Genomic DNA, 22,599 nt, shown 5'->3' with positions numbered 1-22,599 from the left:
CTGTTTCTCGCTGTCTATTTGTCTTCTTCCAGGGACATAACACCTTCATTAAATCCCATCCGTCCTTGCCTCAGAGGCATCCCCTGGAAGATATCCCCTCTCTAGATGCATCACCATTTATCATCACCCTTTGTTTGTGCTCTGTCAACCAGTTTTCAATTTATTTTGAATTCAGTTTATGATTAAAATTTAATGAGATCCAATCAAGTGCTTTTCTCAAATCAAGATGCCTCTGCGGTCCTCATCCATGTCCTCTATTGTACTGGAATGAAGGAAAGCCACCACAGGTTTCCCGCCCGGTAATCCTTTATAAAACACAGGTGGCCCGTATCCACGCCTCCTTAGCTTCAAGGTGAAGAGTCTGAAACATATTCATTCCAGAAGCTTCCAGGGGTTACTCAGCTGCTCCAATCCCCTCCCCCGCCCTTCAAAGTCAGGGTTCTTAACCAAGAAACAGATTGTTAAGTGCACGGGTTCTGGTGCTGAACTGCTTGGATTTGAATCCTGTCTGTGCTGCTTGCTGGACATATGACCTTGGGAAAGTCACTTAACGTCCCTGTGTCTCAGTTTCCCCATCTGTAAAATGAGGTTGACAATCATACCTACCAAATAAGGTAGCTGTGAGGATGAAATAAGTTAATACATGTAAAGCACTTGGAACAACATTTGACACATAGTAAACATTCAACAAATATTAGCAGTTACTACTAATAAAGGGGAAGGTTTCTTTGTATTTTATCAGTGTAATCGGTATCAGCCATTGGTAAACTATAACCCTCAGGCCAAATGTGACCCATAGTCTGTTTTTGCTACAGCATACTGCTAAAAATGGCTTTTGTATTTTTAAAGTGTTGCTTAAAAATGAATTCTTTAAATAAGCAAGAGTATGAGACAGAGACCATCTGTGGTCCATAAAGCGTGAACTCTTTACTCTCTGGACTTTTACGGAAAAAGTTTGCTCCTGATCTATGTGGTTTAATGGAAAGATCTCGGAGATCTATAGGCTAGATTCAGCTGTGACTTTGGAAGAGCTACTTAATGTATCTCTATCCCTCTGTGAAATAGGAATGGGAAAGTTATAGGACATACCCTGTCTGGCCCAGCTCTTTTTTTTTTTTTAATTTTTGAGACAGGGAGAAACAGAGCATGAACAGGGGAGGGTCAGAGAGAGGGAGACACAGAATCTGAAACAGGCTCCAGGCTCTGAGCTGTCAGCACAGAGCCCGACGCGGGGCTCGAACTCACGGGCCGCGAGATCATGACCTGAGCCGAAGTCGGCCGCTTAACCAACTGAGCCACCCAGGCGCCCCAGGCCCAGCTCTTTTTAAGACAAGAGGCCATGCGTATCGAATGTGCCATAAATATATATATTGGTTAAGAAGATATGGTCTTCATTCATTAGGCTCATATAATAACGGTAGCATTCAGGTATAAAACCAGTGAACATAGTCTAGAAGAAAGTTCTAAAGCCAAATCAGTTGTAACAATAATAAAACAGGGTTTTTTGTTTTTTTTTTAATGTTTATTTCTGAGACAGAAAGAGAGCATGAATCAGGGAGGGGCGGAGAGAAAGGGAGACACAGAATCAGAAGCAGGCTCCAGGCTCTGAGCTGTCCGCACAGAGCCTGATGCGGGGCTCGAACTCACAGACTGCGAGATCATGACCTGAGCTGAAGTCGGACGCTCAACCGACTGAGCCACCCAGGCGCCCCAGGTGTTGTTTTTTGAGAGCTTGATATTGGCCGGGTTCTGCAGTCAGCATTTTATTTACATCTTCTTTTATCCTCACAACATTCCTGTAAGACAAATGTTCTTTCCCCCATTTTACATATTAGAAAAATGAGGCCCGGGGAAGTAAAGTAATTTTCTCAAGGTCTCACATCTAATCATGCAGCTGGCAAAGAAAGAATTAAAACGTGGGGTGTTTGAATGTAGAGCCTGTGCATTTAAATACTACATCCTAGAAATATGTGTTGGTTCAGAGTAAGTCCATCTGGAAAGCAGAAGCCACAGTTCACTGCGAACGTGGACATGAAGTCTCTTCACGTGTGCCCTGAGAGAACTTGTTTTGCACTCAGGCCAGGGCGGTATGTAATGGACATGCAGAAAGGAAGGTTGGGATGAGGGAAGGAAAAGAAGCTTTTTTATGAACTGTGAGATCAGAAAAATCGTGTTTTGAAGCCTTAATAGGCTCTGTTTCAAGAAACTAAGAATTTAAGGCAGGATGTGCTGGAGAAGAAAAAAGTTGCCGGGAACAGATACCAGCAAAGAGTTGGAGGCAGCTCCAGGGGATTGACTAAGAGCTGTGTGCAGGAAAAGGGAGGAGGGGGTGGGAAATTCTGTGAATGGGACACCAGGGAGCATTGTCACATGGGATGTTGGAACCGCTGCCATCTGGGTAAGAGCTTATCTGCAAAATCAGGCTACTCAAGGTAGAGTGGATATGCTAAGAGAAAGGTTTCAGGCCAGAGGAGGCAGAAAGGAAGCCAAAGACGAGACTTGGACAGAGAAAAACCGCCCGATTTGAAGAAAGTTGCGGTCAGAATCAAGGGCTAGAACCACAGCTCACTGTCCAAAGGGCAATGAGATCCAAGAGAAGGGAAGTTAGCGTCTTTTGGGTCAACTCAGTGAATCAGAACCAGACTCCGGTGCATGATTGCTTCAGCCTAGCTGTGTGTACTCCAGACTAGCCCTCTGTTCCTGGCTGGTGCCCACCCATTCCTGCCCCCGGGGGGGGGGGGGGGGCAAATGTTTTCACCCTCAGCGGAATGGTCTTTTGTCTTTTCAGAGACACGCCTCCCCTTCCTTCACGTTGGTTCTTAATCTTTGTGAACAGCAGGACCACTCTGAAGCTCTCTCTTTTCTCCTATCTTTTAAGTAGATATATAAGGTATAAAATGCTCCGGAAAGCAAGCGTCCCTCCTGTTCCCATTCCCCAGCCATCCAGTTCCCTTTCCAGAGGCGACCTTTGTTCCAAATTTCTGACGAGATGGCATGTGCATACACAACCTCAGATCGTGCAAAGGGTAGCATGCTCTGCACACTGTCCTCCTCTTTACTTTTCCTAACTTCACAAATAAATCTTGGACATCGTTCCACATCAGTCCCCAGAGCACTTCCTCTGTCTTTTTAAAAAAGACCCAGAGCAGTCGTTGTTTGGCCGGACCACAGTTTTTAAAAATCAGAACCTTTCTGCACATGTGGGTTGTTTCTAGTCTTTGCTATTACAAACAAGGCTGCATCGCCTATCTTCAGAGCCTCTTCATTTCGCAGGGTACACCCGTATCCCTGTAGAGGAAATTCTTAGAAGTGAAATTACTAGGTCAAAAGGCATAAACGTTTAAAATTCTGATAGTTCCTGCCAAATGGCACAGATCACAGAGTACAAGTACAAGAAAATCTGCGTACCTGTGGGACTTAAACAAAGATACACGGGAGCCCTGACCTCACCTCAGAATCTCTAGGTGTGGGGCTTGAGCACCTGTGTTCTGAGCCTCAAAAAGAGATTCTGAGCCAGAAGACTCCCTTAAGTTGAGTTCTCTCACCCGCTAGCCTCTCCCTTTCCCCAGGAATTTGCCCCGAGGCCAGGTAGACTTGACCATTATCCTTCTGGCTGACCGGCTGACCAGTCCCAGCTTCCCCCAGGCTTGCTGAGTTGGACAGGATGTCCACGAGCATCTATCCGGGGCATTGCCACTCAGGCTTGCAGGGTCCTGGCTGGCAGCTCTTCTGTCCCTCTGGGGAGTCAGAGCCTTCTCCTCTAGAACAGTGGTAGGACACAGAGGTTTTTCCATTTCACTCCAAGTGCCACCCCCTGTTGGGGACTGGAGCACAGGCCATGTAACCATGTGGATATCATGTGAGAAGCCCTGGAATAAAACAGGGAAAGATGGAAATATTAGCCGTGGGAGATATTGAATGATTATTTTTAATGTGTAGCATGTTTACAATATTGACATTAAAGACCAAAAACGAAACTGCCATTTCCTACTAATCTGCCCATGACCCTCTGATGCGGCATTTGCGTGTAGTTGTTCTCAGTGACACCATTGTGTCTCAGGGTTTGTTTTGCCAGTTCTGGCAGGGATCTAGGGCTGGGAGGGACCCACGTGGTAGCTGGGAGGCATGCCCACCCTCCACTGTTTCCGGGCAAAGCCTGATGATGCATGAACAGACCAGCTCCCTATCTGGAACAGAATACCAGATGTTCCCTTTACACTAGATGGTAGAAACACCTGTATTCTGCAAGCGAGGTTCACGGTCAACTCTGCCCACGGATGGGACCTCGTAGGCATGGCCCAGACTCACCTTGGGGCCTGACACTTAGTGAGCCCTTAATAAATATTTGAGAAGAAGCAAGGATGTAAGGGGGAAGGGTCCCCAAGGGGGGTAACTTTAAGAACTGAGTACTTGGTCCACCCAATATTCCTTGCTACCCACCATGGTGCCTGATGTTCTCACTGTCAGTGATCCTTCCAGCCACACAGATCTGTACTCTTTCCAAAAACAGGCATCCATCACTTATTCAGTCCATAAATATTTATGTGCCAGGAACAGCTCTAGATGGTGAGAAGATAGCCATGAGCCCAACAGTCAAAAATCACATCCTCATGAAGTTTAAATTCTGGGGGAGGAGAGAAACAATAAACAAGGAATGTATTAGGTATTTGCAGTTATAACACACATTTTGTAGTATGTAAGATGTGATAACTACTGGAAAGGATGGTAAAGCAGGGAAGAGAGACAGGGAGTGAGAAGGGCAAGTAAACACTTGAGAAGGAGACCTGAAGGAGAAAGGAAGCAAGCCCTGCAGACATGTAGAGAGAGAGTGTTCAGAGAAGAAAGAACAGCAAGTGCAAAGGCCCTGAGATAGGGCTTTTGATTTCCTCTATTAGTTTTCTCTCTTGCTCTGGATCACAGGCAACATGAGGGCAGGAATAATGCTTTTTAAGGCTTTAGAAATACTTTTGATTACCATTCACTGTATACCCTTTTGTACTCTTGAACTTTGTTATCACTTGTAAGTATTACTTGTTATTAAAAAAAAGGGTTTCATTCAGCCCATGCCTCAGAAGGAGGTTATAAAGCACAGAGTTGGACACATAGTAGGTTCAGTAATTATTTGCTCTTTGAATATTTGATAGTGACACGTTTAAAACACCAAGGGTTGTTTTGCCTTTTATGGTTTACTAATCCCATAGCTTTCCCCAGAGGCCATTTATTGCCGGCTGATCCTTACTACCATCCAAGGGGTAGTTTTAGTTTAATTTCAGAGCAGTTTTAATTGTAGAATTTCTACCATAAGATAGACCTCAGGTTTCCAGTTATGTGAGATGACCACGCTTGTCACTTTTTTTTATTAGCTTCTTCCAAGCCCCTGGAAGGTTTGGAATTTGCCATTTTTAGGGAAATACTTGTAAGGTAATCACATTTTTTTTTTTAATTTATTGTTTGGAGGAGTTGGGGAGGGTCAGAGGGAAAGGTAAAGGCGGGAGAGAATCTCAAGCAGGCTCTATGCCCAGCGTGGAGCCAACACGGGGCTCGATCCCCCAACCCTGGAATCATGACCTGAGCTGAAATCAAGAATAGGATGCTTAACTGACTGCGCCATCTAGCCATAACCCCCCCCTCCCCCCCGCCATTAAGGCATTCACATTTAAAAACCCAGGGAGAGGGGTGCCTGGATGGCTCAGTCAGTTAAGTGTCTGACTTGGGCTCAGGTGATGATCTCGCAGTTCATGAGTTCGAACCCCACATCGGGCTCTATGCTGACAGCTCAGAGTCTGGAGCCTGCCTCGGATTCTGTGTTTCTCTCTCTGCCCTTCCCCCACTCATGATCTGTCTCTCTCTGTTTCCCTGTCTCTCACTCAAAAAATAAATAAACGTTAAAACAATTTTTTTCCAAACCCAGGGAGAATGTAAACTGTGGCACCGGAATCATGTAACAAGAAACCGTTGACAGAGTGCAGACCTTTTGCTAGCTCCCTCACTCGGGGCACCTCCTTGCCCTTCCACTCAGCTGTGGGCCCACAGATGCTTGCAGGAGGTTACACAACACTCAGCCACCCCCTCAGAAAATACCTTTGTTTCCTGACCAGCCGAAGAGCATGTTGTGTGGCATATCCAATTTCACAGCTGTAGAAAAAGTGTAAGAAAGAGAGAAAAACAATGGTGAGCACTCAAAAATAATAAATAGCTGAGATATTTGTGTTCGGGGTAGGTTCCTGTTCGTTTTTACAAGGTCTAATCGAGGTAGGTGATGAGGTCTCTTTTCTGCAGAGGCCAGAGGCCAGGGGCATGCACCGCCCAGCCGGCTGCCAGGAAGAGGGGGGTCAGACAGCTGGGAGAAGGGGAAATGAGGCAGGGAGGGAGAGAGGGCTGGCCAGGAATTAGACACTAAAAGAGTTTTCTTCCGGGCCAGAAAACAGCACAAAGGTTGTTTGCAGCAGATGGGTACGTTTGTTACCAAGTGAGGCTAAGGAGAAGTGTTGGAGTTCACCTGGCAGGGGGTGGGGAGGCAAAGAGAAGTTTCTGTCTATAGGCACTGAAGATAAATTTGGTAGGAAATTGCTGGCCCCACCTCTGCTCAGAGGGGAGCACCTTAAAACGGGTGCTGTCAGGTTCCCATTGGGATGGATACAGGGCTCAAGAGAAGGGGAGTTCATAATCTTCAAAACTTGGCTTAGAGGGACAATTGACGTACATCACGATCTGGGGCACAGCACGCCCTCAGTAAATGTATATGGCTGAAATTCTACAGGAACCCCAAATAGGCATTTAAAAATCCACCAGCAGCAGCACCGCCTCTATCCTCTGTATGATATTTGAGGTATACTGTGTACAAGGCCTTCACGGAACAGACCTCTGGGATGTTTTTTTTTCTCGTGGTCTCCCTACCACTACACCCGCTCTGGAACTTTCTGCAGGCCGTCAGTCACTCCCGTACTCTTTTTCCCTGCCTGCCTCCTGCCTTCCGCTGGAGCTTGGGTGTCCTGGGACGTCATCTCAAGCAAACAAATGATAAGGGGAGGCTAATTTTCTCTTTTATTCTATCATGTTGATTACGAGTTCTATTTTTACAGGTAAAACCAATATTACTCGGACTGTAGGCTAAAGGCTAGTTTAGCAAGCCTTGCTAGTTCAGCCAGTTCATCACAAACCAGATGGCCACGGCTACCTTGACTGTAAGCATAGTGCCAGAGGGAATTAAGTCCAGAAAACAATCTATAGTTGTTAAGTGGGAAATGTCACTATGACCTTTTCTCCGTGCTTTTTAACTCACACTTTCTTTTTTTGTTTTTTTTTTTAATTTTTTTTTTTGATTAAAAATGAAGCAACATTTTTAAAGTTTATAAGGTGGACACTGTCTCCCCACTGCATCCTCAGAGGCATCCTCAAAGGCAGACCAATCAATGTCTTGTGTATCCTTCACACACACACACACACACACAGCAGCCCACATTATAATTTCCCTCCTCCATACTTAGCTGTTGATATTCATCTGTCTTCCCATTGTGCTGTCTACTGCATGACGGTCCCGTCACATTCTTTGAATCGCCTTCCATGTAAAAGTATCTTAATAAGCACTAGAGCCTTTGCCTAGAGAATGAGTGAACAACTTTATGTGACTGGGGCTTTGAAACACGTTGGTGTCACACTGCTATTAACTGAAACCACATCTCGAACGAGGTCTCTTAAGGCCATAAAGTAGGGGCTCCAAGAGATGATCTGTCTTCTAAGGCTGTGGCATGTTTTCTCTTGTTCCAGAAACTAGGATGAACCGAAGCATTCCTGTGGAGGTTGATGAATCAGAACCATACCCAAGTCACTTACTGAAACCAATCCCAGGCTGTTCCCAGGAAGAGGCATCTGAACCACCTGCTCCAAATCTAAGGAACATGGCACCCAACGGCTTGTCTGCACCCCAAACCCCTCACTGTTCCTCAGGAGACTTTTCTCAGGCTCATCCACCCCTGAAACTTTCCAATCACCTGCGGCCTGTGTCCCAGCATGTCACCTGCCTGCGCACTAAAATCCTGGAGGAGAGCGAAGACAGCTTCTGGAGGAGACACCCGGACCCAGGCAAAGATTTTCCCTCGGGTTCCTCTGCAGCCTGCCAGCACGAGCCTGAGTCTGTGGTTGGAGCCCTCCCCCTGGAGCATCAGTTTTCATTTATGGAAAAACGGAATCAATGGCTAGAATCTCAGCTTTCAGCAGCTTCTCCTGACACTGGCCATGACTCAGAGAAATCAGACCAAAGTTTACCTAATGCCTCAGCAGACTCCTCGGGCAGTAACCAAGAGACGGTGCAACAGCCCTGGCCCCACAGGAACCGAGCAGCTCCAGATCTGCCTACAATAGACACGGGGTATGATTCCCAGCCCCAGGATGTCCTGGGCATCAGGCAGCTGGAAAGGCCCCTGCCCCTCACCTCTGTGTGTTACCCCCAGGACCTCCCCAGACCTCTCAGGTCCAGGGAGTTCCCTCAGTTTGAACCTCGGAGGTACCCAGCATGTGTACAGATGCTGCCTCCCAGCCCTCATGCTCAGTGGAACTGTCATTACCATTGTCCTGGAGGTCCCCATCACCAGGTGCCATGTAAGTGAACTTCACCTCCTGTGGACATTCCGGGCTGGGTAACTAAGTAAACAAGGCCTTGTGTCAATGCCTCACATCTCTAGACCAGCACAGATAGGTCAGAATGCAGGGAAGGCATTCTGCTTCCCAGAATAGGGGTTTTCCAGAAGAATGCTTCATCTTAGCCCAAAGCCTGTCCCACTTGGAACCTCCTTCTCTATAAAACTTTAAGGAGAAAATGGATCCTTCTGTCTCAGTTTAATTGAAACCTGCCTACAGGCAGGGAGATGACCCAAATGACTTCTAGAGTATATTTTTGTTGTCTTCATTCTTGGGTATCCGGGTTCTTCCCAGCTGCTTCTCCATCTTAGTTTTGGCAAAGAAAGAGGCCTTCAGTCAAAAATGTCGGAATGTTATTGAAACTCTGGATTCATGCCATCACATGAAGACTGAGTTGCTCTTATGATGCTGTTACTTAAACCCCATTGGAGACTTGAGCCACCCACCTCTACTCTAACCCTGGCCACCCCCAAGGACCGCAGTCCCCTGAAACCTGTCTAACTCCTTTATACCTCCAAGCATTTGCCCTTGCTCTTCTCTATCCAGGATGTTCGTCCCCTTCGTGCACATTTGACCCAGTTCTATACCTCTTTTTTCAAACAGCTTTACAGATCTAATCAACATACTGTAAAGTTCACCCTTTACCCACTTAGGTGTACAATTCAATGAATTGTAGTATATTCACAGAGTTATACAACCATCATCTTGTAAGACTTAGCTCCAGGGTCCCTCTGGAAAACTCCCCAGATCAATCCTTTCTTCAGGCTCTCCGTTTCCTTGTGCTCTGCCTGTCAGAACACCTAATATCAGTAGGCATCTACTCATGGACTCGTCTACCTCTCCCTCCAGCACAACAGCAAAGGTATATCTTTAATCCATAATTTTCCAGCGTTTAGCATAGTGGCCAGCATACACTAGGCTCTGAGGAAATTATTTCTGAATGAGCGGATGAGTGAGTAATGTGTATCAGTGCAGTAAGTGTCTCTGGAAGTGATAAAGTCTTAGCCTGAGATAAAAGGTTCATTACAATTCTTGATGTTAAGTCTCCGTTAAGGCTACTGGGAAGTCACAGGGCTGTGAGATATATTTTTCTTAGCAAATAAACGTGGTACAAAAAGCAGTTCAAATGGTCAGACTCTTTGGTCTGATGCCTAGCTTTGAAATAAATTATAGAAATAATCAAAAATGCTGGGGCACCTGGGTAGCTCAGTTGGTTAAGTATCTGACTTCGGCTCAGGTCATGATCTTGTGGTTTGTGGGTTTGAGCCCCGTGTCAGGCTCTGCGCTGTGTGGAGCCCGCTTGAGATTCTCTCTCTCTGTCCCTCCCCCCACTCGTGCTCTCTCTCTCTCTCAAAATAAATAAACTTAAAAAGGGGCGCCTGGGTGGCTCAGTCGGTTAAGCGTCCGACTTCGGCTCAGGTCACGATCTCATGGTCAGTGAGTTCAAGCCCCGCGTCGGGCTCTGTGCTGACAGCTCAGAGCCTGGTGCCTGCTTCAGATTCTGTGTCTCCCTCTCTCTCTGACCCTCCCCCGTTCATGCTCTGTCTCTCTCTGTCTCAAAAGTAAATAAACATTAAAAAAATTTTTTTTAAATAAATAAACAAACTTAAAAAAAAAAAAAATCAATCCTATAACCAATCACAATTTATGTATTTATACGAGCACACTTCGTATAAAGCCCCCTAAAGTGAATAGAGCAACACAGTAATTCATTAATTCATATTTTTTTTTAAAAAAAGGAGGGACAGAAACTGTTGCCCTGATGTACAAATCTTGCCTTCTGGAGGGGGAGGTAGGCAAGCCCATGAGTAGATGCCGTACTGACATTAGGTGTTCTGACAGGCAGAGCAGAAGCAAACAGCCTGACGAGGTGCTGATCTGAGGAGATTTCCAGAGGGACACTTGAGCTAAATCTTAAAGGAGCTTAGAAGACAGTTGGAAGAAAAAGTAGGAATAAATGTGAGGTTAAGAGTGATGCCAGGAGCTGTGGAAGCAGCAAGCTCGGGGAGAAAGAGGCTCTGAGGCCTAAAGCTGAGACCTTGAGTTTGGGAGGCTGGGAAGTCACTGACTGGGGTTGTAGACACCGAGGCCTGCTCTCTGGGCCCAGTAATAGGATGGGTGTGGTGGCCGAATTCCTTACATTTGAATCACTGAGGCCTGGACCTTGGCAGGGTCAGGGGTACATTTATTTCTCAATGATTTCCAGGATAAAAGGGAATAATTCTGGGAGGATAATACCATAAACTACTTTTTAACATTCTACTCTGTGCATTTAAAGATGATTTTTCTGATCAAAAAAAATCAGAATCAGAATTTTGCTCTCAAAATTGAAATATGCCTAAAAGTTCAATTCATACTTCTATCACCTAAATATAATTCCTTATTGGGGTTTTGACATATAAAATATATGTCAAATATATATCTCCTCCTCTCCCCCCCTCCTCCTTTCTGCCCCCCTCTCCCCCTCCCTCCCTCCCTCTCTCCCTCTGCCCCTCCCCCTGCATATGCACCTGTGTGTGTGTGTGTGTGTGTGTGTGTGTGTGTGTGTGTGTGCTCTCTCTCAAAAAAAAAAAAAAGTGCTGCATGTATTTTATCAGATGGATCTACCAAATTGTTTTTAAGCTATTCTCCATCGTTGGACATTGTTACTAGTTTCCAGTTTCTGATCCAATAAGCAACGGTAGGACAAACATCATGTATAGGAGTTTTTTTCTGCATTTCTGATGAATCCCTAAGATTAATGTGTAGAAGTGTGAATATTTAGTAAGGGCTTTGTGATACTAAGTCCCAGGCAGTTGCCTTTCCCCGCTAACAGGAGAAAGCCTGGTTATGACAGACAAAGAAAGCATTAACTCCTTATGATTCAAGGATCCCAGAAAGATCTTCCCACATGGAAATATTTTTTGTGCTGAAGTCTGAAATGACCCCACCAGCAATCCAGTCTTTGGAGGTGAGTGCAAATTGCCCCCTCCGGGCAGACTCTTTTAAAATGCAAACATCTCTGACTGGGGAATCTTTTTGTCTCTAATACCTTCTGATGAGATTTCTCTCATCAACTGCCTTGCCCTGGCTCTGTATACCATTTCCTTCCACCGAAGCGGTGAGAAGGGGACCACTGGGGGTCCTGGGGGGAGGAGAGGTGATGAAAGGCAGAGGGGAGAACTTAGACAGGAGAAGGGAATAATTCAGAGAAGACATACAGTCAGTAAGCGTATGTAACGTTACTAAATTTAAGAAAAATGTACATATGCAAAATTTTTTAAGATACCATTTTCCTAATTAGATGTGCAAAAAGATAAAAACGTCAGACAACATCCAGTGTTAGTGGGGTTATGGGGCAATGAACACCCCCGTCTACTCTTGGCAGGAGTATAAATTGGTACAATCTTCTGGAAGGCAATCTCCCTATTTATCAAAATTTTAAATGTGCTTCCTTGGCCCCGCAGATGCACTTACAGGATCTATCCCAGGGAAACGCTAAACAAGCATATGAAAACACATGAACAGGGATGCTTAGTAAAGCACTGTTGTATTACAGTGAAAAGGAAAACAACTCAAATGCCGCTCAGTAAGGGGACAGATAAGTAATTTGAGATTTATTTATACAACGGACTACTAGACCTCTGTTACACAGAATAAAATACACATTCTGACTTTATATAAAAAAAGATCAAGCAGAAAAGCAAGATGCAGTGTTTATCCCATATGTGTTATTTTTAAAAGCTATATATGTTTAAACACCGTACATTGAAAAGTCTGGAACAATTGCCCCACCTGTTATCAGTGATCATGGCTTGGGGTAGTCAGGGTGGGGCGGGGGAGTGCAGACAGGGAATTAAGAAGGGACAGACTGTCCTTCTAACTTTATATACTTTTCTTAAATTTGTTATAGCAAGCAGGTATTATGTTTATAATTGAAAAATAAGTAAAAGTGAAAAAGAAGAAAGAAAACCCCCCAGGAAATGAAAGTATATAGCACACTAATTTACCATGCCTTTCTTTGCCCTGGCCCCGGCTCCCAAAAGCATCTAATCACAAGGAATAGGGTCAGGATTGGGCTGGCTTTGTCAGGGAAGACTTGTGCTTATGTTTTTCTTCAGAGCACTGCAAGCCCAGAATATTTATGAGGCCCCCGGCACCAATGGCTCCCATGAAGGTCGCTCTGAAGATTAAATGAGATAATATACTGAAGGCACTAGGAAAGTAAGCCCTCAACAACTAGCAGCTCTTCGGTATCATTGTTATTACTCACATGGATCCAGCAGCCCAGTCCTGGAGAGCGCCCCTCCCTTTCCACACTCCTCTCACCGGCACAGATTTTAAGTATTCAGAGCAGGTGTTTACAAATGCTTAGTTTCATGTCAGGACTATAACGGCACTTAATTGCCAACAAAACCACTTCAAAAGATCTGTTCACCTAAGGGATGCTCGTGCAGTTGGAAACGTGGTTCTACTTGGCTTTAGAAGAGCATTACTTCCTCATCCCTTAATGAAAACATAAATAAATAATGATCACCATGCAAATGGCATACCCTAGCCTTTGCAAGTTAAAGCAGAAATGGTTACCGGTCACCCCTTTCATGTAAAAGAACCAACCAAACAAAAACCAAGTTCAAAGCAGTAGAATAGGCTTAATGTCTTCTCCCCTACCCCCACCAGACCTCCCAGAGAAGTTGGCCTCTTATTGTCTCAGGATCCCTCCACTGAAGGTCACCAGAATGGAGATCATGGCTGTGCAACCAAATAAAGCCCATGATGCAAAATAACTTGGGGGAAAAAAAGAACGTATTAAATCTAAACAGCCTTTATTTTACTATAAAATTTCTTGCTTTCTCTACCAAGAATACCGAATAAAATAAAACTGTGGGCATAGGCCTACTATTGCTGACAGGAACCCGAAAAAATGATTATTCATATGCTAGAGTGCATACACAATTAAAAGTAAGGAAAGAATAACCCAGATGGAAGAAATGATAAAGGAGCTGCCTTTCAGGAACCGCAGCTGCTTACAGCTGTGGGTGTTCCCGTAACAGTTTATGTTGGCCATTTTGTTTCCTGGCCAAACTGATTGCATTATATCATCATGCTTTTTGACAACTTGAAAATCAGATTTTATTTCCTCTCTCAAACTCTTGCAATAAGGAAGAAACTCCTTATTCTTAATAAGACTCATTCTTAATAAGGAAGAAAAATGTTGAACGTCTTGACTGATCAGTGGAAAACCTCGTTTAGGATTTGGTTTACAAATTCCAAGTGGTAAAAGCCCTAGTGACATGAAAACCGTGTGCATCCAGGCCAAGAGGGTTTTCAGACTGACAAATAACATACAGTCCCGGGCACCCATTTATGAGTGTGCAAGGTTTATATTTTTGTTCTGTGATGAACACTGCCTCGGAACTGAGGAGTTACCCTGCTCACAAATCATCTGTCTGTCACATCATCCCCCATCTCCTGCAGAATAAATTCTTGTGATGGGATTTTCGGCACCGAGGACAAATCAGTGGGGGAGATATTTGGGGGCGGCAATTCTTAAGTCTACCAAGTAGGTGGCTGCCGACTTGCACGCCTCCCCTTCTCACATACTAACGAGTGTGGGTTTGTGTTTCAAAACAGACACCCACAGACACACAGATTTTCTCTCTCCATCTATTCTGAGCTACTCAAAGAAACTGTATCCTGTTTTTCTCTGTTCGCTGCATGGCTAGCAGTAGAGGTTCAACAGATATTTGTTGAATGAATAAAAAGAAGTCTGTTCCCTGCCTCCTGAGGAAAGGAGTAATCCCTAATCATGAGTGGGGCCTTTGTGATATCAGGCTATGGAAAGGCCATCTTTAACGGTCCTATGGAAGAGAGGAGGGGAGGCAAGGAGGGGCGTCAATGGGACTTGGAAACAGAACTCGTCCCTTCATTTATCAATTTATTCCACAAATATTTGTCCATCCTATGCCAGGCACTGGGTGTGCAGTGATACAACAGATGTGATCCTGTCTTCATGGACCTCATAGTCTACTAGAGAGCCAGATAAGTAGAAATCAGCAAACAAAACAAAGTATAAGTGCTATGAAGGAAATAACTGGGTGTTAGGCATTAATAGGATGATGAGAGGAGACCTGTTTGAGAGGACACCTAGGAGCTGAAATCTGAAAGATGAGAAAGTGAAGGAAGCAAGGAACTGGGTGCAGTGAAGGCACCAAAAGCAAGCCAACGGGGCTGCAGCAAGGTGAGCTCTGCCAGAAGGGGAAGGATCCAAGGACCATGGTAGGGGAATCAGATTTTATTCTCAAACTTCTTTAAGAAAACAGAAAATTGAACTCTGTATTCCCAACTAAGGAACTTAGTACGGTACCTGGCAGGTAGCGAGTGTTCAAAAAGTGTCGGCCACGATTATATGGAGAATACCCAACTAAATGAGCAAGGCTCGGTCAGAATAGTGGAACAGAATGAATAAAACGTGAGCAATGAAGAGATATTCATTTACCTGATAAATGAATACTTTTCATTTAGCCACTTGTCCACACAACCAAATTTCACTTACAAAAGGGAAGGCTTGTTTTTGACTGACCCTCTAGTGTTCAATATTTCTTTGTTTTAAACAATCAAAGGACAGCAGAGAGGACTCTCCTTGTCAATTTTAAAAACAGGTAAGGTGGATCATTTTCATCTGGTCACGTAAACCGGTGCAAGTTTTTACCTCAGGTGGCCATTTCAGAAATGAAAGTTACAGCTAATCAAACCCTAGCCCACATGCCTTAGTGATTTTAATGACACGATTTGTTGCTATGAGACAAAAACATGTTGTGCGGGAAATAATCTGTTAGAAATCATATGACCTTGATTCAAAGGCTTTTGATTAACAGCACTAACATCCGCTCTCTGGAAAAGAAACAAACCCTATGATTAGAGCCTGGTAGTCCTTCTAAAGCAAATAAAACATTATTAGCGGCTTATTAACAGATATGGGAAGCAAAAATGGCTGCAAATATTAAAAACTTTCAAGGCCACTGGCAAAGTCTTTCTCCTTCCTACTTCCAGGAGAGACACTAGAAAAACACAATGGACTGCACATAAGTAGACAGTGTAGTGGCTTCTCTTTTTCTGTGTGTGAACTGTTGAATCTTCATTCATCCATTTTTTTTTTTTTTTGAGCATCCCTGTGTGCCAGCACTGTGCTTGGAGACCTGGTGGCCAACAGACTCAGTCTGTGTTTTCACAGAGCTTAAATGCTAGTAGGGAAGGCAGACAAAAAGTTGACAAGAGTCATGACTACTCAAACATATGATAAACACCATGAAGAAAATAAAATGGGGTGGGGGGGTAGGATAAGGCAACTGGGGGAGGGGGTGGGCCTCTTTGAACAGGTGGTATCTGAGTGAGCCTGGAATGACAAGAAGCTGGTCTGTAAAGACATAGTGCAATAATATGCTAGGCAGAGAGGATGACTATCTCATGGTCCCGGAGATGGGGACAAGCTTGGGTGTTCAAGATAAAAGATGACCAGGGTAGCTGGGGCTTGGTGAGCTTGTGAGAGCATACTAGGGGCCAAGGTCAAGCCCAGGAATCCAACCACAAAGGAGGATTTTAAGCGCAAGGGGAGATCAGAGGGTTGCCGCTGCAGCTGCTTTTGTAAATGGTCCACTGATGCAAGACTCCTCTAGAAGCAGGGCTGGTCCCTGCCTGGTGATCTGATGGCAGCGGCCCTTTCTCCCCTTTCTAGCTCTGGAAAAGGAGCAGCAGTAGCAACCTGGCCATCTGGACCCCTTGAAACATCTGCCTGCTCCGAGAAGGCTGTAAAAGCCTTCTGTGTGGTATATCGTGTCCTGTGGTCCTGTGTCCCCACTCTTGAAGGTACTCTCCAAGTCCTGGTCTCCTTTATCAGCCAGGGGGCTGGGATAGATCCAGCAACCTACTCTTTCATCCCTTCTCCCCTTCCTTAAGCCCCTAAATAGCAAGACCAGGCCTGAGCAATTGCAGGGCAAGCATCAGGGTCAGGGCCAGGAGTCAACCTGGGTTGGAGAGGTGACAGGAAGGGCCTGGCTGGCATCCTGTGTCAAAGCAGACAATAGGTTGAACCCAGGGCACCTGACCATGCTTGAGAGACTGGCTTGCATGCATTTCCAGGGTCACCCAGCCAAGTTTCCTGAGTCAGACAGTGGAGACCTGGAGGCAGTGAACATGCACATTATTTGTTTTCTGTCTCTATCTGAGGCTGTCGTTCCCTTGAATGCTCCCCTAAAAACGTCAATGGCTGCTGACCACCAAACTAAGAAGAAAATTCTCTGCTATATCCTCACCCCCCATTTTCTGGTTCCAACCTACCTTATCGGTGACTTTCTCACTTGCTGGCTTTATTTTGCTTTACATTTCTTCATGTATCCTACCTCACAGCAAGCAAGCTTTTATTATCACTATTATTATTAATTATTATTATTATTATTATTATCAGAAAAAGAATAAGGATCAAAAAATGTTTTGAAAAACAAGGTTCCTTCCTATTCTAACTAGCTGTGCCTGCCAGATTATCCAACCTCTTGGGCAGAGATGGCAGTGCTTAGATCACTAGGCAGTTACTGGATAGTTTATTTTGCTGTGTTATCCACTTGGACCTCTCCGATCCCTCTGTAGGCTAGACCCACCCTTAAGATGCACCCCCACACCTACTGCTTAGATTCCCCACTCTTTTTTTAAAATTTCTTTTAATTTATTTATTTTTCAGAGAGAGAGAGAGAGAGAGAGAGAGAGAGAGCGCACGCAAATAGGGGAGGAACAGAGAGAGAGGGAGACATAGAATCTAAAGCGAGCTCCAGGCTCCAAGCTATCAACACAGAGGCTGATGCGGGGCTCAAACTCACGAACCGCAAGATCATGACCTGAGCCAAAGTTGGACACTTAACCAACCGACCCACCCGGGCGCTCCATAGATTTCCCACTCTTGAGCCCCTCTGGGCTCAGAGTTCCCTCAGAGGCTTCCTCTCATCCTTACTGCTTTCTCCGCATCCTTCCTCTGGCCTTGAATTCTCTTCCTTCACCTGGTCAGGCAGGATGCCCTCCTTCCCTTGGAACCCTGCTGCTCCTGGGGCTGGCTGGGACCAACTTTCTCTTGGGTTACACATGCACATAAGTCACCACCAGCCCTGGCTGTGTCCTGAGGTCTGCCCTTTTCTATAAATTTTTTTCCTAATGTTTATTTATTTTTGAGAGAGAGACAGAGACAGAGAAAGGGGGGGGGGGGGAGGAGCGGGGAGAGGATCTGAAGTGGGCTCCAGGCTCTGCACTGACAGCAGTGAGCCCGATGTGGGGCTCAAACCCATGAATCATGAGATCATGACCTGAGCCAAAGTCAGACACTCAACCGACTGAGCCACCAGGCCTGCCCTTATCTAACTTCATGGTCCCAAGCACATGTAGGCTTTAAAAAGAGAAGAATAAAGGTCAGGAGGCATTGCCAACTGGTTAGCTACTTCCCAGAGGTATGAGCCAAGTTTTCATTCATTTACTTCTTCCTTAAGAGGGAATGGTATATGTGTGTGTGTGAGTGTGTGTGTGTTGTGTCCACTTGGGGGAATTCTCTATCTTTCATGGAGGTCATTTCTCCTAGTCTTGTGTTCTGGAAATCTGGGAAATTATGGTAGGAATGGTGGTGTGAGCTGATCCTCATGGTTAGATTATCCTAAATATCTTATTAAAATAGGGGCCTGGGTGGAGCTTCGTGCTTTCCAATTAGACCATCACACTCATGATTTCACAGATGTTTTTATTAAGGGGAAAAAAATGACTGACCGAAAACTATCAAATAAAAAATAGTACGGAAACATGGCGGACATTACAGAGGTGGTAGCTGACATCTGGAACCCTCAGTATTGAGACAAAAATTGGCAGTGAGCTTATACTTTCACACGAAGGAGTTAGAATCGTTCTGCCCTGTTCACTTTGCTGTCTTCACCTGCAGGTGGCCTCGACCACCCTCAAGCAGCCTACCATCAAGTGTTCCAGCCACGCGGGCAGCCCCTCCTGGGAGCCAGTGGGCGAGGCCCACACCCTGTGCAGAAGGTCATCCTGAACTACCCCAGCCCCTGGGACCAAGACGAGAGACCGGCACAAAGAGACCATTCCCCAGGGCTCCCAAGGTATCAGTATGACAGGGCCAACTTTCAGACATTTTTTTTTTAATTTTTATGTATTTATTTTGAGAGAGAGGGTGAGAAAGGGGCAGAGAGAGAGAGAGAGAGAGGGAGAGAGAATCCCAGGCAGGCTCTGGGTTGTCAGCACAGACCCTGAAGCGGGACTCGATCTCACAACCCTGGAATCATGACCTGAACCGAAATCAAGAGTCGGGGCCTCAACCAACTGAGCCACCCAGGCACCCCCAGACATTGTTTAACGTGAAAAAGAAAAAGAATGACACCAGTGCAATCAAGATGTATCAAAACTCTCTGTTGGCTTGTTGCCCAGGTTAGTGACCAAGCCACACAGGGGAATAGACTCTTTGAGTCAGGAGGAGATGGAAGCTGGTTGACAAGAATCTCTTTCCAACACATAAAGCTGCTGGTAACTAGTCAACATTCTTTCGAAGGAATGGCCCTTAAAATGCCAAGTGACATCCCCTCCTTCTATGGTCAAATCACCTGGCCTTTTAGCCCAGAAATAGATTTTTCTTTTTACTACGACTGACTTCTACCAATAGGATATTTGGTTTTTTTTACCCTAGTTTCTACACCTGTTTAAACCCAAGTCTTACTTGGAAATTTTAAATTCAATTAGCTCCGAAGAGAAATTTTTAAAAACAAAATTTGTTTTTGTTTTTTATATTAGCATCCACACATATGGAACACCATTATTAGGTCTTTCCTATATTTCTTCCAGAAAACTGCTTCTGGTATTTCTTGACTTCAGTTGTCTAAGTCTTAGCCATTTCTCTCTTTATTGTTCTCCTTTGACTCTTCTTCAAGTTTTCCTCTTCTCTCTCTTTGTTCTTTTTTAAGTTTATTTATTTATTTTGAGAGACAGCACAAGCCAGGGAGGGGCAGAGAAAAGGGAGAGAGAGAATCCTAAGCAGGGTTAGGATTCTGTGCTAATAGCACAGAGCCCAACGTAGGGCTTGATCTCACAAACTGTGAGACCATGACCTGAGCTGAAATCGAGAGTTGGACACTCAAACAACTGAGCCACCCAGGCACCCCCCTCTTAATTAACAGATCTAAAATAAGGAGGAAGAATTTGTAAAAATGGAGCTTCTTAATTTAAGACAAAATTGAAAAGAGTAGATGAAATGTTTGCTCTTGCTCAAGCACAATTTTTATAGACCATTCAGAGTAAAATTATATTCTCTTTTAAGAATGAGACACAAAGGTCATTGTAAAGCAGATTTTTCAGAAATGCAGAAGTTTGTAATTAGTTCAGCAACTTTATTAAAAGGAAAAAAGCCCACTCCATTTATAATGGCAGATAAGGTGTATGCCTGTACCTTTATTCAAAAGCCCATATGTTCTCAGATTTTCTTTCTAGACAGAGCCCTTATTATTCAAAAACAAAATTGCATGGAGTTTGAGGTGCCTAGCTGGCTCAGTCAGTGGAGCATTTGGCTCTTGATCTCAGGGTTGTTAGTTGGAAGCCTAGGTTGGGTATAGAGATTACTTAAATACATGTATACATACATACATAACAAACTTTAAAACATTGCATGGAGTTTAAATAATGAAATTAACTAAAATGTGACTGTACAACCAGATAAGCATGCTTGCAGAAGAAATATCTGAAATTCCAAGAAAACAGACAAAATTTAAGCAACTTTATGACACATGTCCACTGGCATTGGATAGGAGAGGCAATAGTAATTTTTTTCTAAAAAAACATTGATTTTGAAATATTTTTAGATTTACAGAAGAATTGCAAAGCTAGTACTGAGTAATTGCTTTTGTAACATCAATTTGAGCCTGCTATGGTCTCCTTGGATTTATTTTATCATTTTAGGATAATGAAAAATAAATTCAGGTAATGAAGCTAATTCTCCTCTTACTGATAAATTTGAAAGGGAACCTTGACACAGAAACTTGCCTCTGTCATTCAATCCATGATATTGTTTTTATATGGAGGTTTTTTAATATGACCAAAGCTTTGTGGCACCTCTTTCTTTGGAGACCATGTCTGCCTTGCACATACTACTTATCTTCCCAATCAGTAGGCTAAGTGTCTGACTTCGGCTCAGGTCATGACCTCAGGGTTCATGAGTTCGGGCCCCGTGTCAGGCTCTGTGCAGACAGCTCAGAGCCTGGAGCCTGCTTTGGATTCTGTGTCTCCCTCTCTCTCTCTGTCCCTCCCCTGCTCAAGCTCTCTCTCTGTCTCTCTCTCTTTCTCTCAAAAATAAACAAACATTAAAAAAAATTTACAAAAATATTATCAAAGCTTTAACATGTCTTTATCAAATGAGCAATTGTCTTCTATAACAACCAAGCAGCTTTCGATATAAAGGGAATTCATGCAAAAAGGATGTGGAACTGGATCTTCATTAGATAAAGGCATATTTTATGGAGATTTTTTTTCTATACATTAATAAAAATATAAAATAAAAATAAGTTCCTCAAACATTCATACTTTAGAAATATAGTAAGTATACTTGGGGCGCCTGGGTGGTTCAGTTGGTTGGGTGGCCGACTTCAGCTCGGGTTGTGGTCTCACGGCTCGTGGGTTCAAGCCCCGTGATGGTCTCTGTGCTGACAGCTCAGAGCCTGGATCCTGCTTTGGATTCTGTGTCTCCTTCTCACTCTGCTCCTCCCCCACTCACACTGTGTCTCTCTCTCAAAAATAAAATAAAACATTAAAAAAAAAAAGGAAAAATATAGTATACTTGAGATTCTGTGTAATTTTATTTTAAATCCTGTTGCATAAGAATTTCAAACTTTGTAATACTCTTTTGGGTAAAAATATGAGCATATGCAACAATCTACAAAAACTGGGCATATACATATGGATTTTGTCATCAAAACCATTTTTAAAATTCAGAATATAAAGGGGCACCTGTGTGGCTCAGTCTGTTAAGCAGCCAACTCTTGATATTGGCTAAGGTCATGACCTCACAGTTCATGGGATCGAGCCCCATGTAGGGCTATATGCTGACATTGTGCAGCCTGCTTGCGATACTCTCTCTCCCCCTTTCTCTCCTCTCCCCTGCTCGTGCTCTGTCTCTCAAAATAAATAAATAAACTTAAAAAATATTAGAATATAAAACAATCTCAAGCACACAACAAACAACAAACATCCATGTTCCCACTCCCTAGATTTTTTGAATGTGAACATACTGCCATACATAGTCTAGAGCCTTTTTAAAGAAATAAAACATTACAGATGCAGGTGTAGTCCCCCTATCGGTCAGGATTCAGTTACAGAAAATAGCTATTTTCAGCAGAAAGGATTTAATGCAGGGAATCGGGTGCTTACAGAATCGCTGGAGGTTGGAAGGGCAAGCTTCAGGCCAGGCTTCCAGGAATGACCCCAGAGCAGCACCAAAGAACAGGATGCCAAAAAAGCTGCTTCCTCCGTCACAGTGGGAGAGGCAGAAGATCAGAAAGCCATCAGAGAACCCTCCATTCAAGGCCATGTCGCCATAGTACAGTCCAGGATCAGGAAGCCACCGGCGCTGCAATTATTGGGTCCGTTCTGTGCCTGCTGGATCTGCACTGGCCAACAATGGATGCCTCTGCCCTCACCTTGACATGGGAGCTGGTAATGGGACACTGGGGTGTTTCCCCAGGAACTCAGCACCTGATGGTAGCACTTATCAACAGAAATCACAGAAGTGGCAGAAGCATATTTCCTTTGGCTTTCCAGATCTCACATGAGTGCATCTGTGTGTTCCTCTCAGTACAATGTTCATGGGAATACTGGTGACCAAAACAAAAATAATACTAATAATAACATGTAACAATGTGGTAGAAACTTCATTAAAAGCTCCTCAAAATCAGATTTTCA

General features: G+C 44.3%; 1 protein-coding gene and 1 long non-coding RNA gene across 7 annotated transcripts in view; one reads left to right on the top strand and one right to left on the bottom strand.

The window, feature by feature from the left end:
• TRAF3IP2 (TRAF3 interacting protein 2) overlaps positions 1 to 22,599 on the top strand; it is a 43,879-nt gene that overhangs the window by 4,493 nt on the left and 16,787 nt on the right. Inside the window, exons 2-3 of the mRNA XM_058734985.1 lie at positions 7,768 to 8,598; positions 18,584 to 18,761. Coding sequence (XP_058590968.1) covers positions 7,776 to 8,598; positions 18,584 to 18,761 — 1,001 coding nt within the window. The 5' untranslated portion in view covers positions 7,768 to 7,775. The remainder of the gene's footprint in view (positions 1 to 7,767; positions 8,599 to 18,583; positions 18,762 to 22,599) is intronic.
• Positions 3,042 to 22,599, bottom strand: part of LOC131514697 (uncharacterized) — a 114,935-nt gene continuing 95,377 nt past the window's right edge. For 5 of the 6 annotated variants that reach the window (XR_009263212.1, XR_009263209.1, XR_009263214.1 and 2 more), the window contains 3 exons: positions 6,082 to 6,135; positions 4,441 to 4,624; positions 3,042 to 3,869 (listed from right to left, as the gene is read on the bottom strand). This is a non-coding gene — a long non-coding RNA (uncharacterized LOC131514697). Of the gene's footprint in view, positions 3,870 to 4,440; positions 4,625 to 6,081; positions 6,136 to 22,068; positions 22,512 to 22,599 lie in introns of all 6 variants that reach the window. The other variant, XR_009263210.1, reaches the window with a different exon arrangement.

The sequence above is a fragment of the Neofelis nebulosa genome, chromosome 6 (genome assembly GCF_028018385.1).
Source record: "Neofelis nebulosa isolate mNeoNeb1 chromosome 6, mNeoNeb1.pri, whole genome shotgun sequence".
NCBI lineage: Eukaryota > Metazoa > Chordata > Mammalia > Carnivora > Felidae > Neofelis > Neofelis nebulosa.
Note: the sequence above shows the minus strand (reverse complement) of the source record. Positions and strands in the feature narration are given on the sequence as shown.